General features: G+C 39.7%; 1 protein-coding gene across 2 annotated transcripts in view; it reads right to left on the bottom strand.

Moving 5' to 3' along the window:
• LOC141442247 (probable sodium/potassium/calcium exchanger CG1090) overlaps positions 1–20,357 on the bottom strand; it is a 42,895-nt gene that overhangs the window by 10,662 nt on the left and 11,876 nt on the right. For both annotated transcript variants that reach the window (XM_074107179.1, XM_074107180.1), the window contains exons 2-8: positions 8,278–8,382; positions 7,509–7,617; positions 6,524–6,678; positions 2,622–2,672; positions 2,276–2,417; positions 1,468–1,578; positions 610–787 (exon numbers count right to left, since the gene is read on the bottom strand). In XM_074107179.1, the coding sequence (XP_073963280.1) occupies positions 610–787; positions 1,468–1,578; positions 2,276–2,417; positions 2,622–2,672; positions 6,524–6,678; positions 7,509–7,617; positions 8,278–8,382 (851 nt within the window). The remainder of the gene's footprint in view (positions 1–609; positions 788–1,467; positions 1,579–2,275; positions 2,418–2,621; positions 2,673–6,523; positions 6,679–7,508; positions 7,618–8,277; positions 8,383–20,357) is intronic.

The raw sequence follows: 20,357 nt of genomic DNA, 5'->3' as shown, positions 1-20,357 counted from the left end.
TGGGAACTTCACACACACTATTGAATTGCTTCATAGGTTTGTGCAGGTTTCCCTGCTTCCCTGCTCGTCTTCCTCGCTCCCCTTGCCAGTTTGGATGATTTTTTAAACTTGTTATCAACTCCTTGTCTACTGAAGAGGATTGATGCAACTCTGTTGGGGAAATTTTATTTCGTTCACCGCTGCGCTACATCGCTCCGCTCCAACGTCTAAGATGCAGGTAGCCTACGATTTTTGGTGGCTTCACAACTTACACACCTTATGGTGGCACTTCACTTGGCGTTGTGTTTAGTCGTTGGATTATTGACATTTCTGTCGGTCATGGTAGATATGAAACAGTACATCGCCTATTCCCAACTCACGATTCCCAAATGTTTCATTTGCTGAACAGTTTCATTTCCTTCCACTTACCAACTCACGATTTTCTATAAAACCAAAAAAAAAACTCAGTATTTTCTTATGGCCTTATAGTAGAACACAGTAGGTAAGGTTTGTTGGTAAAACATGGTTTCATAGAAAATCGTGAATTGGAAAATGAAACAGTTTGGCGAATGAACCATTTCTGTGAATATGCCAGGTGAAGTGCCAGCATTAAGCTTAGGGTTAACTCACCAGGAGACGACGCCGTTGCAGATGGTGCAGAGCATGACGAGTATGGAGATCGCGTAGAAGAAGCAGTCCCGGCAGAGCGGCCACCAGTTGAGGTGCGACACCGTGCCCGCGCATAGCGCGCACACAGAGATCACGAACATTATGTTGAACACCGCTGACCCAATCACGCCCGACACTCCTGTCGACGTACCAACATTATAAAGAAAGAAAAAAAACATGACATAACAGAAAATACAACAGGTCGATCCATAAGAGACAGCACGAATGGATTGAACGAAAGTAATGTCATTTAGAAAATTTTGTAGGAAACTGATGCATGTCATTTTTATATTTGTGTGAAACGTATTCAAGTAGGTAGCACACAGATACTTTCATTCCTTCAGTCAGTCCATTCGTGCCAACTTTAGTGAATCAACCTGTACATACCTACATAGAAATAAAAGCAAGACTCTGCATAGAAATAAAAGCAAGATTCAACATTAATTTATATAATTTTTTGTATGTGGCAACTCTCTCTTGGCTTTCAAAAATACACGCAGTAGCACATCGAGTTTGTTTTTATTAATTTTAAATATAAAAACCACAGTCAGAACCCTCAGTGTTTCTAGCCGGTGATAATCCGGCACTGTCCGGGTAATCCCTTCCCGGCCAGCTATAATGGTTTTTCCCGACTGCACGCTCCTATCCCCCATTTCCTATAAAAGCATCTCATATACATTTTGAAAACTAGAATCAAGTAAATAAAAGCAAGGACCTAGTGTGTATGGGTCTTCAGGTGGCTCAACCCAAAAAAATGCAATGCCCCTAGGCAGTTGCCTATCCTGCCCAATGGTTACTCCGGCCCTGCTGTTGCCGTACCGATGTCGTCCTGCGCGCAGAACACGCCGATGATGACGGTGGCGAGCTCGGGCGCGGAGCTGCCCGCCGCCATGAACGTCGCGCCAGCCACGTCCGGCGCCAGCTGCAGCTCTGCAAACACCATACATCCCATTATACACGCCTTAATGCTAGGTACACGTCTACTTGGATTTGGGCTGTAGAACCCAAGCTGGCGACAACTCCACACACACCATAGAATGGCGTCGCAGGTGTATGCAGGTTTCTTCACCATAAAACCTAAAGTATGGCAAATTTCAAATATAATTTCACAGGTACGAGCCCGGATTCGCCATAAGTAATCATCCATAGGACGTTCACTGTTGGCATAAGTCTCCCCCATAGACCTCCAGCTGCCTCGTTCGGAAGCGGCCTGCATCTACGTGAACCCGCGGCTTTAATCCATCTCGTTGGTGGACATTCTACGCTGGCCTTGTCGATCCCCGGTCTCCATTTGAGAACTTTCCTGCCCCAATGGCCACCTGTACTCCATGCTATATGGCCTAGACTGCCCATTGCCACTTCAACGAGCTAACTCACTAGTCAATGTCGGTGACCCTCGTTCTTCTACGTATTTGCTCATTTCTGATTCGATCCCGTGGAGAAACCCCGAGCATAGCTTTCTCCATAGCTCGCTGAGCATCTCTGAGCCTATTTATGAGGGCTACAGTGAAGCAGCAAACTACTAAGCTACCACGACTTCCTGATTTAATGTTGTAATAAGACTTCTTGCATTACTTAATACACTAAGCTTAATATAATGATGATGATGACGAAGAAATAAGGTTACCTTCGCAGATGCGGTCCAGGCTGGAGACGAAGTACTCGTCGCAGACGATGGCCAGCCCGATGAAGGTGAACACAGCCACCAGGATGTGAATGACCAGCCCGCCATGCTTGCGCGCGTTCTGGCCCATCAGAGGACGCGGGAACTGGGGCGAAAAGATTGGATTATTGTTTCTCAAATTTATTCAGCGACGGGACCCAAAGCTAAATAACTCGGAACCCTAAAATAGACAAATAAATTAAAAATAGCAGTGGCGGACTAATTTCGTTCCGCCCCTTCCGCCCCTTCCGCCCCCCTCTTAGTCCGCCACTGCAGTACCCTATTGCGAGTGTATAGTGTCACACTTTACCTGTTCGATGGCCGGCGGCGTGCAATTCCTCTTGCCGCGTCTTTTCGTTTCCTGGAACAAAGACGACAGGTCTTATTATATTATAACACGCTTCTGTAAGCTTGATTGTAACTAGAGGCCGACGGAACCTTGAGTTTCAGCTTTCCGTGATATTTGTTTACTTGTTTGACGACCGGATAGCCATGTGGTTAGAGAATCTGGCTATGAAGCTTTAGGTTCCGGGTTCGATTCCTGGTCGGGGCAGATATTTGTATGAATGAAACGAATGGGGTGCCCTTTATTTTGCATAACATTAAATTGTCCTAATATGAATTCGCATAACAGATTTGGCATAACATGATTGTGTAAAACAGCGAACTTGCATATTTATAAAGAAGCAATACACTTTTTTAGCATAATAATGAAATGAATCCGCTTAAATTAAATATGCATAATATTATTAAATACTAGCGTTTACCCGCGGCTTCGCACGCGTAAATCATTACATACAGCAGTTGAATTGAAATTCCGGGATTTTATTAAATTCTCGTGGGAATTCCCTAATGTTACATCGTGGCAACCATGCCAAATTTCATGACTCTAAGTCCAGCGGTTATTATTTCGAGATTTTATCCCTATCCCGTGGGAATATTGGAATGAAAAGTAGCCTATGTGTTATTTCAGATGTCCCAGATATCTACATACCAAATTTCATGACTCTAAGCCCAGCGGTTATTAGTTCAAGATTTTATCCCTATTCCGTGGGAATTTTGGGATAAGAAGTATCCTATGTTTTAATCCAGGTTATAAACTAACTTTTTCCCAAATTTCATCCAAATCCGCCCAGCCGTTTCAGCGTGAAGAAGTAACAAACATAATCACTCACTCACAAACTCACACCCGTGGGTAATATATATTAAAAAAAACCTATCTAAATCAAGACTTTTCAAAAAGCCCTATCTTTTGACTACAGCCATTTGAAAAACATCAATAAAACGTTTTAACAAACATATGTGTACGTGTAGGAAGACTTACGTCTTTGCGTTGGCGTTTTGCCCAAAATACAAAGAACACAAACCCATGAATCTAAATCAACGCGTTTCAGAGAGACGTCTTTTGACTAAAGCCTTAAATAACATCAATAAAACGTCTTAACAAACATAATAAGCCGCAGACATGTCATAAACGCTCACATACTTCAAAAATCGACTTTCATTCGGCGAAACACCTTTTCGGCGCGTGATAAGCGTTCGAAAGAAACGCATATAAATATGATTTACGAATGGTCCCGCGCTAGCACACAGATCATGATGAGATAGACAACACAATTTACATGTACTCGTAGGCGTAGGTAGGCCGCGAAACGCTTCAACCAAGGTACCTGTCAGAAAACTGCATCTCACTCTTTCGCGGCTTTATGTCCCGTTTCACATCTATTCCAGTCCAGTGCTGTACTGGATTATATCGTTTACATTATTCCACTCATTTAAGATTTTTTAAAGCGGTAACACTATAGTGAAATGATTTCAAGAAAGATGGTGAGAAATTATTTAAAAACTATTCATTTACTATCATTAGAAGAAATAAACAAATGACTAAGTAGAAAAAATAAAAACGGGGTTGGATGAGAAATTGGATAAGCGGTGTACACTATTTCAGTGGCACCGAATATCCATTCCACGTAGGATTGCCTTATGAAAAAATGAAAAGACCTGGCAAAAACCCTGATATCCTGATACCCTAAAAGTCCTGAAATTTCTTGTAATAGCGATTTGACGTAGGTTGAAAGACTTGCTGGCGCGGCGCTGCAGTCCGCAGTGTACTGTATCGTGGATCAACGCTTACCTTTTCCTTCGTGTAGTAAATGTATCATGAAAACAAATGTTTATTTATTTTTTCAATGAGGTCATTTCTAAAAATCCGGGCACTTGGCAAGTCCGGCCACAATCCTGACAATTGGTCAAAAATCTGGACATTTCCGGACAAATCCTGACGTATAGCAACTCTAATTCCACGTCTAAAATTCTTTCAGGCTAAGTTACATTAGTGATGAGATAATATATATGGTAAAAAATGTACCTTCTGCGAGCAGCAGCAGCTGAAGTCCCATAAACACAAGCTTTCCAGGTTGTTTAACGAAAATGTTTACTCCACGCCACTAGGACTTCCAACTTTAGACCACACTGAATCTATCTCCGGTATATCTGTGGCCCCCTCGCCGCGGAATGAGATTACAATCCACACACGACTACAAAGAGAGGGCTCTCTCCGGCGGGATAAAGCTTTTGATCCCCAAATTTCCCTTCACTTTTTCACACTTTACGGAATACAAGCGAATGCCGATTTCTTACCATCTTTTAAGTATGACTTCACTCTTATTCTCATAGTGTTTTAGGTAAGTAATAAATCACCAAAACTTGACACCAATTGACCTAGTCCCAAAGTAAGCAAAGTAAGCTTGAGGTCCCGGGTTCGATTCCCGGTCGGGGCAGATACTCGTATTTGTATGAATAATACGAATGTTTGTTCTCGGGTCTTGGATGTTTAATATGTATTTAAGTATGTATTTATCTATATTATGTAAGTATGTTTATCCGTTGCCTAGTATCCATAGTACAAGCTTTGCTTGGTTTGGGACTAGGTATGATATTTGATCTTTTTATTTTGATTTGATTTCAAGTAAGTAAAGCTTGTGTTTGTGTTGTGCTTGTTTTTAACCCCCGACGAAAGAGGGAGGTGTTATATGTTTGACCGCTATGTGTGTCTGTCTGTCTGTCTATCTGTCTGTGTGTCTGTCTGTGGCACCGTAGCTCTTAAACGGGTGGACCGATTTGAATGCGGTTTTTTTATTTGAAAGCAGGTTTTCTAGCGATGGTTCTTGGACTTGTTTCATCAAAATCGGTTTAGCCGTTTTTGACATGTTGAACTTTGAAGTGACAAAATCGGGGGTTTTCCGGCTTTTTGTTGGTTAGGTTATTATTTTAATGATATTTTTTTATTTTTTAATGCATTTTTATTATGTTTTATATACTGTGCGTGTTGTGTACTGTGCGAAGAGAGAATAAAATATATCTATTCATTCATATGGGTACTAGGCAACAGATAAACATACTTATTTATATAGATAAATACATATTTAACATCCAAGGTCAGAAAACAAACATGACTATTTCTCAAAAAGTTGTCCATTTTTCATTTTTTCAGTTGTCCACTTATTTAAAAAAAAAAAAACCTGACACAATTTCACCACAAAAAATATAGTAATATTGTTTATAAACATATAGGTACAAAACCTTGTGGTAAAAGTGATAAAAAGCCAGATAATCTTTGTTGTTGGATCCAATACAATAGAAAGTTTTGATGTACTTAGTTACAAAATTACGATTTTTTCCTCACAAGATTTCGTGGCGTTTTCCTGACGTGACGTGACGTGACGTGTTTTATGTAGTTTATGTTTTATGATCTCGTCCTTAGGGTTAATAATTTCTTGACAAAACTGATTTCCCGTCAATTTCATGACGGGACAGCTTTTTGAGAAATACAATACGTATATTATTCATACAAATATCTGTCCCGGCCGGGAATCGAACCCGAGACCTCAAGCTTCGTAGTCAAGTTTTCTAACCGCTTGGCCATCCGGTTGCTTGTAAATGTTTTATTATTATTATTAATAAGTATTAAATCAGCTGTGAAATTTCGGTTGCGTATTTTTGGCCCAGTATAATAATAAAATACACGTCAAGTTACAAAAAATATAATAAACAACAAAAAGGTCAGATAAATACGACATACCAGGTGCAAAGGTGCCCAATACAGTTGCCGCGTTAGTAAAATAATTTATTACTATTTTTTTTGTAAGTATGCTTCTTTCGTTTTATGCCAGCCAGCTTGTAAAACTGTAAATAAGTGTGCAGTTTACTCACAGGCACGTATCCCGCTTCTTTTTGTTCCTTTTTTGGTCCTTCTGTCTCCGGCTCCGGTGTCCCTTTTGTGTACTTCTTTAGTCTCCCCGTGTCTTCTTCTTCTTCGTCGCCTATTACTTTTTCTTTTTGACCTGCTGCTGGTGTAGTTTCGTCAGCTGTGAAACGATGGAAATTTAATTAGGTTAATTAGCTATTTAAGTGTAGCTCGTTGCCATGGCAATGGCTCCTGGATTCACCTATGTTCTCTTTTTTAGATCAATTTTAGCCATATCCATATTATGTACCATCAGCCAAATATGTGGTCTACCACCCTAAAGTTGATAATCGTTTGCATGTCATAAAACAATAATGCCAATAGACGTAACGTGTCTGTCAACTTGAAGGTTCGACTTTAGCGACATATTCATTTGATAGAAAACTGTTTAAAAATTGATAGACACTTATTTGGCTGATGGTACACCGTTGAACGTTAATTACCTAGTATAATTTACGCATAATTAGTCAATCGGCCACTAGTAATGCACTAATAACCATTTATGGAGATGAGTTCGGAAAAAACAAATAATACTTAATAAATATCATGGGACACTTGAAACCAATTGACCTAGTCCCAAACTAAGCAAAGCTTGTACTATGGATACTAGGCAACGGATAAACATACTTTTATAGATAAAATACACCCACGACCCGAGAACGAACATTCGTATTATTCTTTCAAATATCTGCCCCGGCCGGGAATCGAACCCGGGACCTCAAGCTTCGTAGTCAGGTTCTCTAACCACTTGGCCATCCGGTCGTCTAATGATTGATTGATTATTATGGCTATTATTATTCTACCATCACCGTATGATAATATCATATTATGTATTTTCGTGGTAGTAGTGATGGAAGGGTGATGGCGTTGGCTGGCTTAACTTGCCTGAAGAGAGTTCTATAGTTAGTTGCCTAACTCTAGAAGCCTGTGACAGACTTTATTTCTACCTACCTTTGTTAGTACCTTCTTCGTTGTTTTCCTCTACATCATCTTCTTTTTTAGGCGGGATCTTCGTCGGCTGCCTTTCCGAAAGTGTGGACTCCTCATTACCCTGTGGAAGCTAAAAGGAGATATTTTTCACAACTTTATGATTTGTTTCGGTTTCCTGTTCGTTTTTAGGGTTCTGTAGCCAAAATGGCAAAAATTGAACTCTTGTAGTTTCGCCATGTCTGTCTGTCCGTCCGTCCGTCTGTCTGCAGCTTAGCTAAGAGACTATCAATGCTGCACAGACATAATGTAGCAATGCCGACAGTGGTAAAATGAAATACTTAACGTTTTTTTATGGTAGGTACCGCCCACAGAAGTAAAGTGGGGGTGATTTTTTTTCTCGCCTAATCTTAGTGTGGGGTATCCTTGGATAGGCCTTTTAAGATCATTACGGGGGGGGGGCTTTTAACATCATTACATTATTTAATAATTATTGTAAATAATTTTTCAATACAGTGATTCATTTGCGAAATATATAACTTTAAAGTGATTTTTTTTTAGTCGAGCGTTATCTAACTAAAAACTAAAACTGTTACATAACTGTTAAAATTTCTGAAAAAAAAAACGTTCTGGGACGTATATTAAATTGACAACGAAAACTATTACAGCTAAATTTGCTTGAGAATTAACTAGTAGTTTAAAAGCACTATCAATCAATAAAAAAAAAAAAAACAAAAAAACATGACAGCGATTGACACTAGCGCCATATCTCGTGTGCCACATTAGGATTTACCATGTCTGTGGGCGTCGTGGCGCTGAACACAACCTGGCCAACGGAGTAGGCCACGAAGAACACCGTTAGCGTCAGCCAGCGGTGCCGGCGTGGCCGCCGCATCCTCTGTGGACAACAGACAACAGGCTTTGACTATAGAGCAAGGAATACAGACTGTAATGAGTGTCCAGATAAGAGACCCGCCACACTAGCGTCTTTCGAGCATCAGAGCACGACGCCAGCGCTGCGTAAGCCCGGCGTTCGGCAGCCGGCCAGCGCTGGCGTCGCGTCGACGCTGCGCGGACGCTGGCACGACGACGACGCTCGAAAGACGCTAATGAGGGGGGTCTCTAAGTTTCGTGTTTGGTCGTAATGGACTTCAATAAAAGATTGTACAGTTATCAAGCCAAATCTATACATCCAAATTCATATATTGTACCAATTTTCTAATCAATCTGATCATTAGAACTGGGTGAAATTTGACTTGTAAGACTCGAACCACATTGATTTTATTAATAACAACCGAAAAACATGCTGCAAACGTGGCGGCAGCACACATACATACATGCTATACATCCTTTTTGCTTCCGTTATGGGAAAAATACGATTGTCATTATCTATCCCGTTTTTCATCTTTTTTAGTGATTTGTATCCAAAGTGCATCTCACAACGATTCCATTAAGCTCCTCCTTCCTCTCCTCTCCTTCGGGTCGGCCTTCGAACTAACTCGTTCATCTATTGCTTACTTTCACTATATATACCTCTTTTAAAAAATATAATTGCCGTTACTAATAAACATTGTAAGTTAATATAAAAAAAAAACTTAATAAGAGCGACACAATTAGACGGATGCACAAATCTTAAATGCCAGCACTACACCATCTCTCCTGCATCACTAGGACACGCAAATCACCGACGTAAAAACCTATATATAAATTGAAATCTTACCTTACCACAAGACTACCCGAAACTATCAAAACCCTGTCGTAAATTTAAGCAAAGCTACAGTTTTACTAGTAAAACGGGATCATCCCTTCCATGTATATTTAAGTAGAAAAAACCGGGTCTTAGTAATCGTGATTTAATGTTTTATTTCTTTCAATGTTTCGACACAGCAATGGCCGCCCAACTAGTTCGTGAACACGGGATGAATAAGTAACGGAAAGGTTCAAGACAATTTATTCTCTGTAGTTTAAAAAAGTTTTACTGTGTTCGTGAATGGTCAACAGAACCTAACCTACCTATTCAAACCGCACTTTATACTGATATTAAGTGCGAATAGTAAAATAATTGTCTGATAAAATAAGCGAAAAAAAACGCGAACATTAAAAAACGCTTTATGAAAAATCGCTACATGAATAAAGACGAACAAGTAAATTTGCGATCGTGAAAAACCGCGATGTGAAAATTCGCCACTCAGAAAAAATGCGTTTGTGAAAATTATCTAACAAACCCGCGTCACGTCCTGGAATGCAATATGGCGGGCATAATGAACTCTGAGGACGCCATCAGGGCGTTATAATGGCCTATTAGACTAGACTAGCCACCGATAGGACTTTGCAATCATATTACCGATTTACAGTGTAAACGTGACGATACGTACACTTAGATATTAGGTTATACCCACAGTAAAGCACTCGTGCACCATTTTTTTTTTATTCGACTGGATGGCAAACGAGCAAGTGGGTCTCCTGATGGTAAGAGATCACCACCGCCCATAAACATCTGCAACACCAGGGGTATTGCAGACGCGTTGCCAACCTAGAGGCCTAAGATGGGATACCTCACGTGCCAGTAATTTCACCGGCTGTCTTACTCTCCACGCCGAAGCACAACAGTGCAAGCAGTGCTGCTTCACCGCAGGATTAGCGAGCAAGATGGTGGTAGCAATCCGGGCGGACCTTGCACAAGGTCCTACCACCTGCAAAATAAATAATAATAATAATTTGATCAATTAGATCGGGGTCTTCATTTAAGCTGTATAAGGAGACTCGTGGTAAATGTAGGTAATAGACACGGCCAATTTGATTAAATACAGATATTCAATCAAAAGTTGTTTGCAAAAAACGGTTTCACCTGTTAATTAAATAAAGAAATCTACAAAATCTTCAAACTTTACCATTTGACAAGATCACAGGCTCCTAAGTTAAGTAGGGTCCCTCTCGAACCCAAGCCTATTACTGCCCGAAAACGGCGCCGAGATAAATTATTCTTTCATGTTATCTCCGGACGGATCTGAGTGACAATTCAAATTAAGTATGCTAATGAAGTTGTAGCGAGCACGTCCTGAATGGATCCGAACCCCTTGACTGAGCTGACAGCAAGGGTAATTTTGTCTGTTGAATGTAACGCGGAGGTTTTGCGGGAGTGTTGTATCTTGTATAGATCAGCTGAATTTTTATGTCTGTAACTAGATACTCAATATTGAATTGCCTTCTTATTCTGAAAGGAGACCTGTTTCCAGCAGTGGGACGTACATATAAATTTGCTAAATTTCAAGTAAATCCGACCTCTCGAAGTGGGTCAAATTCAACTTGCAAGATTTGACCCGTACAGTCAAGGGCAAAAATATCGACACGGCCAAAGTTACAACAATATGTATACACGACTTTATGCTCTTAATATTAAGGCCTTAATATTACATAATTTTGCAACTTTGGCCGTGTCGATATCTTTGCCCTTGACTGTACATACATACGTTAGGTTGTACGTACATAGGTACATTGCAAGTTAAAAAAAAAGCTAGTAACTTACAGTATTTCTTTGTGATAGGAAAGAAACCCCGAGTAAGGTGCAAGGGAAGGCACTCGGAGTAAGGATTGCTGCTTGAAATCACGATTTGAATGTCTTGCATCTCTTTCTATCGCTATATATATTTGCTCACTTTGCTTACAAATATAATAATTGCTGACAATCAATCAATACATAGCAATTCATTATTTTTAGAGCCGTAATAAAAATGTGTCAGTCATTATTTGACTGCTGAATGAAGTCAGTATGATAGTCATAATTATTCATGATTTGTATCATTTTCCCCATATGATAGGCAAAGGAAGCAGTGCCCATGCAGCCTACTTTTAATTATTGTAACTCTAGTCTGTTACCCGTAACTCGGTCATCGCTATCCCGCGGGAACTATGCAATTTTCCGGGATAAAAACTATCCTATGTCCTTCTCTAGGACTCAAACTATGTGCATACCGAATTTGATCTAAACCGGTTCAATGGTTTATACGTGATGTGATGAAGTAACAAACAAATAACCGAAATAACTGGCACTTGAGGTATTCCATCTTAGGCCTCTAGGTTGGCAACGCATCTGCAATACCCTGGTGTTGCAGTTGTCTATGGGCGGTGGTGATCTCTTACCATCAGGAGACCCACTTGCTCGTTTGCCATGCAGTCGAATAAAAAAAAAACAAACAAACAGACTAACAAACCTTCGCATTTATAAATATCAGTGAGATCTCGCTACAGTGCGGACGTCAGAGTAATAGACGATACGGTTATTGGACTTTTTTTTAAACTGTTCCCTCAAGGATCCTCCACATGAGATGGTTCTTCTTGCCCCTACGCTCCATAAGTTGGAATGAAGTTTAATCTTGAAATTCCTCCACAGGTCAAGTGAAATCTTTTCATTGGCATTAAAGTTTTATCCCTCAGAATTATTACCGCAATGCTCGCTATAACATTGTCGTTTTATGAGGGCGTAAAGTGGCCGCCGTAAACGTTGCTTTGAGGCACTTGTCTCACCGCAAGCGAGGAAACGATTGGCTATCGACTATTTTCTCGCTCAAGAAACGAACAAAAGATATAAGATCCTGTGTGAGTAAAAGTGACACATATATTAATAGTTGATCGCTGGCTGTTCACACTGTCGGCGAGAACTCGCTCTTACATCTTTTGTCGCAGCGACAAGAGCTATAAAACTCGCTGAGCTATAGATACTCGCTTAGCGATGTCAGCTCGGCGGCCGCCCCGCACGAGCGAGTCGAGTGAAGCGAGTCGAGTGAATCGAGTAATCGCCCGTCGCACGCGAACACTCGCTTGCAGCCGAGCGACAAAACTACACTCGCTTCTCGCTGCTCGCCCACTCGTTTCCAGTTACTCGCTCTACTCGCTTCTCGCTCATCGTCGCGGTGGGACAAGTGCCTGATTGCCGGGAGTTATCACTGAAGGCAGGTGAAGTGGGATTAGCACTGATCGCTGTACAGTCGAGGAAGATGGAACATGCCAGGACAGAAAAAAAAAGTTCGTGTAGCGACGCTGGATTGCTTGGTTTGCACTTGGCCGGTTTTATTTGAAGACTAGCTGTTGCCCGCGACTCCGTCCGCGTTGTATTCGTTTATCGCTATCCAGGGAACTGTGCAATTTTCTAGGATAAAAACTATCCTATGTCCTTCCCCGGGACTCAAGCTATCTGTATACCGAGTTTCATCTAAATCGGCTTAGCGGTTTAGACTACGTGATTGAGTAACAAACATCCAAACATATTCACAAACTTCCACATTTATAAGTATTTATAGTAAGGATGTATAGAAATCCATAGCAAGTATAGATTTCCGCTGTTTATCTGTTATGGTTCTCGAGATACAGACGGACGGACAGTATAGACGGGTCAATCAACTTTTTCTTGTATGTTATTCTATCTCGTTTTCCAAGTGATAACAGTGACAGAGTTTTTTTTTAAACTGTTATATGTAATGTGTGCTACCAAGTGCTACTAGTGTGCTTAGGAGATAGTCGCCACCACACAAAACATATAGAAACATACATACATACATAGATATATACATGGATTTAAAGAGTTGTACAGGCGATGTAAACATGGCAACGAGGTAGGTACAAGAAAAATTTGATCGACCCATCGAAATTAATAAGGTTCCATTTGGCACCCTTCAGGTGGGAAACCCTAAAAAGTTATCACACAACATACGACGAAAGTAATACAAACGAAATGAGGAACTCCTTTTTATTGCCGATTAATAAGACATATTGGAACTAGGCAGGAATCCCCGACGCAGCATGTCGAAGATAATCTCGACATAATCAATCACGTCACGTGACGTCAGCGTTTTCCGTCCCTTTCACGCACGCACAAACCCCCAGCAAGACAGAGACGAAAAACGAACGTTAATTGACTTTTTGTTCAGCGATTTCATGGCTTTGGCACGAGTCTGTGATAGATTGACGTGTCAATCGATTTAAAGCTTTATTACAACGGATGAAGGTTCTTGGAAATATCAATGTAAAATGATGTAGAGCTGCTACGTCCCGTAGCGGTGCTACGGGACGTAGCGCTACGGCTGCAGAAGGCATTGGTTGGCGTATAGTGAAATAAAATAAGTTTTTGGTAAAAATGAAATTTTTAATACAAGCTTATATTACTGACTGTATTTTTTTTCGATTTTACTTGCATTGTCACCAAACTACATTTGTATACCAAATTTCAAGTCGATGCCATTAACCGTTGAAGAGTTCCGTCCTGCGGAGACGATCCTGGCGGGACTACCAGATTATTGTATTGTTACACAATTTAGATAAGTGTGCCAAATTTCAAGTCAATTCGACTACTGGAAGTTGATTGAATATAACTTGCAAGATTTGACTAAGTACAGACAGAACGGTGAAACTAAATAAAAACTTTTAAAGGTCTTGGTGAATATATTATTAGTACCTAGTTTTTGTTTTGCCCGCGGTTCCACTTGCTTGAACCAAAAGTTGAATTGGAATTACGGGAATTTAATGGATTCCTATGGAAATTGTCATGGTGATGAAAATAGCTCGATAAACATGCAAGTTGAAATTAGACCATTAGAACGCCGTATAACATCAACTTGCCACATGCAATACATGCATCCACCAGTTCCCCACAACTCTCACGATGTCGTTAGTCCACCTAGTGGGAGGCCTATCAAAGCTTCAACTTCCAGTTCATGGTCACCACTCGATGCCCAAAGACACACAACACCCCGACAAACAAACACAACAAATCCCCGAACGGTTATAGATCTGCAGGGCTACTACGAAACTCGAAACTCGAAGTTCGTGTCGTGCGGTCCCTCTGACACTTATACTGTTTAATACGAGAGCGAGAGGGACCGCACGACACGAACTTCGAGTTTCACTTTCGAGATTCGTAGTGCTGTTCTTCGAGCGATGTGGCCCGCCCATTGACTTACACATTCTTCGAGTTATGTCGGTGACTTTAGTTCTTCGGTGAATTTCTGTATTCCGGATTCTATCACGCAAAGAAACTCCGAGCATAACTCTTTCTTTCTTACAGTGATACAATTTTAAATTCATAATGTAACTTAATATTTCTGTCATTGTGTTTTTTCCTTAAACCATCTCGTAAAGAAGAAACATTTACTGGCGACCGCGGTTCGCCTTTAGATCTACATTTCAAATTTCTCTTACCTCTGTCCATAATAGGGGGGGGGGGGTATTGGAACTTCCGGGGGGCAGGGCAGCTTCCGGGGCAGACAACTTCGTGGCTTGTAAAATGGTATAGGTACGTAAATTATGTGAATAGAAAAAGAAATCTTGAAAAGCTTTTGAAAGGGCCACTCTGGGTCAGCTTAAAAGGTAGAGGGCAAAAAATACACAGCTATTTGAAACGAAATTTCATAAATAAAAAGTTTAATCTTTGGAATAATATAAACTATATTTTATTCGTACACAGTGTGTATTTTAGGTAAAATATAAGAAGTTTTAGCGCTGTGACTATTAGTAAATAAACCGATATTACAATAATTTGCAAACCTGGTCCCAGTTAATAATAAAAGTTACAAGTTCTACAAGTCACTTTTTGTATGAGAAACTTAACAATTATGTAAAACTAGCTTAGCCCGCGGTTTCACCCGCATGGAATTCGGTTATAGCGCGCTGTTTCCTCGGAGGATGTGCATTTTTCCGGGGTAAAAAGTAGCCTATGTCACTCTGTGGTTCATAAACAATCTCTATGGCAAAAATCACGTCGATCCGTTCCTCCGTTTTGACGTGAAAGACGGACAAACATACAAACACACACAGTTTCAAGTTTGCAAGCACTGCTGCTTCACGGCAGGATTAGCGAGCAAGATGGTGGTAGCAATTAGCTGTATGTCTATCTGTCTGTCTGTCTGTCCGTCCGCGGCTTTGCTCAGGGACTATCAATGTTAGAAAGCTGTAATTTTGCACGAATATATTAACTATGCCGTAAAAATAGTATAATCAAAAATTAAAAAAAAAATCCTCCCATAGACGTAAAGCGGGTGTGATTTTTTTTTCTCATCCAACCTTGTAGTGTGGGGTATCGTTGGATAGGTCTTTTAAAACCATTAGGGAGTTGCTAAAACAGTTTTTCGATTCAGTGATGTGTTTGCAAAATATTCAACTTTAAAGTGCAAATTTTCATTAAAATCGAGCTTGTAGAATCTAAACCGGTGGGTGGAAAAATTTGAAAAAATTCGGGATGATAGTAAGTATATCAAACTTACAAGTAAAACTATAACGGTTAAGTTTTCTCGAGAATTATTAGTAGTTGAAGAGTAAATAGCAGCCTAAGGTATAAAATATACCTAAACTTGGAATATTCCGTACAAAATACGAAATCCTTAGAAAAATATTACTTAACTTTTCGTAATAGCTACGAAACCCTATTTCGGGCGTGTCCGACACGCTCTTGGCCGGTTTTTTGACCCATAAACTTGTTTGACATGCAGCGCGCAAACCACAGAATTAGAAATAAGAGCAATATTGTTATCCATCAGGACCAATGTTGTCGCTTTGTCCTTTTTTTTTACAATATATCGGCATGGTCAACATAATATATTTATGCAAAATTACAGCTTTCTTACACTAACAGACAGACGGAACTACAGAACGGACGGACAGGGGTTCCTTGTCCTATGGAACCCTATAAACCGAGCGTAAAAACGATCATTGAAAAACTCCTTTTAAATCTCTCATCCATCCACCCGTTCAAAATGCCACAGACAGACAAATAAAGGCCCTTTCTCAATTGAGTTTAAACACAATCGGACTACTCAACCACTTAAATCAAAGCTTAAACGAGCAAAGAAAACCTTAACGCACCACTTTAGACAGGCCTCTTCCCCCCTCTCTATCCAAACGTATCTTATTACCTCAGGGGTTGGTGGAACATTGTCGGAGGTCAATGTTAAATAGCGGGTTGGCCGATCAATACGTCTTTATAGACGTCACTAGCATGACGTGCTGTGTGCGCGGAAAGGTGTCGCGTGGGAAGCTAAATGCGGACGTGTGTGGTTAATGGACGTCATGCTAGGAGTGTGGACTCAATGGGATGGAGGTGTGCTAGAAGGGTTGACTGATAATTTTTAACTAGGCAATTTTCAACCGGCTTCAAAAAATGAGGTTTTCAATTGGTTGTTTTTTTAATATCTTGGAACACGAATCCACATTTATGAACCGACTAGCTTTTGCCCACGGCTTGGCCCGCGTGAAATTCGGTTATCGCGCGGTTCCCTCGGGAACTGTGCATTTTTTTTCGGGATAAAAAGTAGCCTATGTCACTATCTGGCCCATAAACTGTTTCTATGCCAAAAATCACGTCAATCCGGCGCTCTGTTTCGACGTGAAAGACGGACAAACATACAAACACACACTTTCGCATTTATAATATTAGTATGGATTTGTTTTTTTTTTTCGTTTCAAAGAGGATACTTCCTGTTTAGTCTCATTTAAATGTAAAGAAAGAATACTACACTACTGATTAGTACTGATGATCGAAGCGCCCAGGGCTTAGAGAACTTGACGCTTGAAATTTGAAATCCCGCGTTCGATTTTCTGTGATGTTTGTTCTCGACTCTTTTGGGTGTTACAAATGAGTGTGCGGAATACATTGCTGCACGATTAATTTTCAAAAATTAATTACGCTTTGGTAGTTAAGAATAACTTAAAATTTACTTGCAATATCGATTTATAGTACTATGTAAAACCTATTTATGTATGGTTGCAATTTGAGGTAATATTAAACATGCTGTATGTATGTTTAAGTTTGACATCAAAATTCTTAATGGATATACATTTATTATCAGAAGGAACATTCCAAGTTTTTAAAGTTTCAAAGCCGATTGAAGTACGAACATAATGGTTATCGATTTATTCCAATTAGAATAATAGGCACATTGGGAATTAAGCGATACCTACCTATCCACTGTATAGGTATATAATATACCGCTTTAGTAATACAGAGTGACTCTTAAGTCAGTAGAGGTATAAAAGTTATTATACTCGGCTACAGCTCGGGTGGAAATAAGCGTCTCGGGTAAAATTACACGTTTTATGCACTTTTCAAAGCTCGCACGTTATTTCAAATTACAATGACGTTAAAACTTGAGTAATCCAGTTTTGTGGGCAAACAACAGCGTACGGCGCCGTAGTGCACTGGCATAATAAAACCTTGTCAAATGCTATCAAGGGCCTGATGATGGAAGCGTGTTTTTAGTTTTTTTAATTATTTCTTAGTACTAAACAAGCTTATTTACAGCTTCGCTACGCACGTATACTCACTGTATGACAAAAGATATAATAATATGTCTGTTTAAAAGCTATAAATGTACCAACGTTGCCAGAAGCTTCGTATTTTTATGGATCCATTATGTCAGCATACGATTATTAGCATAAATGTATTATGCAGGCTATAAAAACATAATTTGGTAATGTAAGCTTACGGAACGGCTACATTTTGAATAATCTTTTATTTATTTTGGATTTTTTGGGTTTCGTAGCTAAAATGGCTTCGGACTTCAAACTAAAATAAAATCTTCACCGAATAAAGGTAGGAGCCTACTACAAAATTCGAAAATCGAAGTTCGTATCGTACCTTCCCTCTCACTCTCGTATTAAGAGCGTTTAGACCTGCTGAGCTGGCAACGTTGCGTTTTTGTTAGTTTTTATTTTATTATTCCATAAAAATTTAATGTAAATTAAAAATGTGATCTGTTCTTAATATATAAGTTAATGTGTCTGCTGCAATAATTATTCATGATAGACTTCTATATTCTTTAAAAACGAGAAACTTACTATTTTAGCGGTAGCGGGACGGCAAGATACGAATTTCGAATTTTGCACTTCGTAGTAGAGGCAGGGGGTGTCACTAGGCCATTCCGCCGCCGAGCTACAAGTACATACCGGGCCTCCCCAACGTTGAGGCGATTCAGTGCGACTCAACGCGTGCGAGTGAACACGAGTTATGCGATAGAAAGAGAAGCATAAAGTAGGCACGATTCTTATGCCTAAACGTCACTTTTGTACGGCAGTGAAGCTTCTGTACTTGTACTATTACTTATTCTGTGGTAGAGGGCCAATAGCTGTTGTGATATGACGAACTGCCGTAACTAAGTAGGTACTTTGTTGTGCGGGGTATTGATGTCCAGTTATGGTATGCCAAATAGTCTAAAAAATTATGTGTGATTATACGTTGTGTCATAACATGCAGTGGAGTAGCTACCAAGGGGCTAGATGGGGCAGGGCCCCTCGGACTCTGACTTACAAACTATAAATTGAACTAGTGAAAATTTCTCCCACATTCGGAATATAAATGACCATATACCAGGAACGCGACTAATACGGAACAAATGATTTTAAATATAATGCAGAATAATGCTATTATTCTGTTCTCGAATATTTAAATGATGACCTAAATTGTTTGTAATTGTTTTTGTCTAATTTGTTTTTTTTTCTCGTATACCTATCTAATTTAATGTTCAAAATATAAGTATAATAGGTTAAGATCTGGCTTAATAGCCAATGTTTTTGTACGCCAACTGGCAAAACATAGTGCAACACGAAAAAATGTAACATCTCTGTATTTATGCAGCCATCACCTATGTTTCACAAATAAACACTTTTGACTTTGACTTTAAATAGTTCAGTTGGGGCCCTAGTTTATTTTTTGCCCCAGGGCCTGTGGTTACCAAGCTACGCCATGTTCATGTTATCACATAAATCCCATCAATTGACGTATTAAGCATCAATTACACTGAGTCGTTCACCGCATGCTGCATGCGGCGACCGCAAAAGTGTAAAGAACACGGTAGTCGGCCGAATTCGGCGAGCGACAGCTGCCGCCGCAGTAGACGGACAGACTAATGTAAAGACGACGTTCGTTCGCCGAAGTAGTTTGAAACAAGTTCGGCGACCGCATTAGGTGAACGACGCAGTGTAATTGCCGCTGCAATGTGATAAGGATAAACGATTTTTTTTCGCAAAAACTTATTTAAAGGAGTTAACTACCTTTAAAGGAAATGTGAAAAAGACAAAGTTGACGTCACTCTAGTTAAAATGAAGTTAAGCACTAGCATTATGAAGAATGACCTGAATGTCGCTCTGAAAACTCGCCGAGCAACTTAAGTTGCTCTCGAGCCGGCAACTAATGGATATTAAATTCTTACGACCCACGCCTTTTGTCGTTTGTCATTTGAAGATCTAAGTTTTAAGTTGGTTTAACTTGGTTAAAGTTTGTTCTTATTAGAAAAAAAAATATTTTACGATTTTCCATTTTTACCCGACAACGGCAAAACCAAAACGAAAACTTATAATTTTATCCTTTAGTTAATTATTTAGTGTTTAATAACTGAACATAAAATAACATAAAACACATGAAATTAACAGTTAAAAAGAAGACAAAGAGAACTATATACATGTTACTCGTACTATCAAAATGGCTGAGTGGTTAGAGAACCTGACTACGAAGCTTAAGGTCCCGGGTTCGAATCCCGGCTGGGGCAGATATTTGTATGAATAATACGAATGTTTGTTCTCGGGTCTTGGATGTTTAATATGTATTAAAGTATGTATTTATCTATATAAGTATGTTTATTCGTTGCCTAGTGTCCATAGTACAAGCTTTGCTTAGTTTGGGACTAGGTCAATTGGTGTCAAGTGTCCCGTGATATTTTTATTTATATTTATTTATTTATATATTTATATTAAGTTGATTTTGTCATAAGTACTATTATATAACTCAATGCGTACTTATACATGTATATACGAGATGCACGGACGACCTGAGTGAAGCCTGACTGATTTCTAAATTTGCATACAAAAACAGTCATTTGATTGGAATCGCGAGCG

Source organism: Choristoneura fumiferana, chromosome 25 (genome assembly GCF_025370935.1).
Source record: "Choristoneura fumiferana chromosome 25, NRCan_CFum_1, whole genome shotgun sequence".
Classification (NCBI taxonomy): domain Eukaryota; kingdom Metazoa; phylum Arthropoda; class Insecta; order Lepidoptera; family Tortricidae; genus Choristoneura; species Choristoneura fumiferana.
Note: the sequence above shows the minus strand (reverse complement) of the source record. Positions and strands in the feature narration are given on the sequence as shown.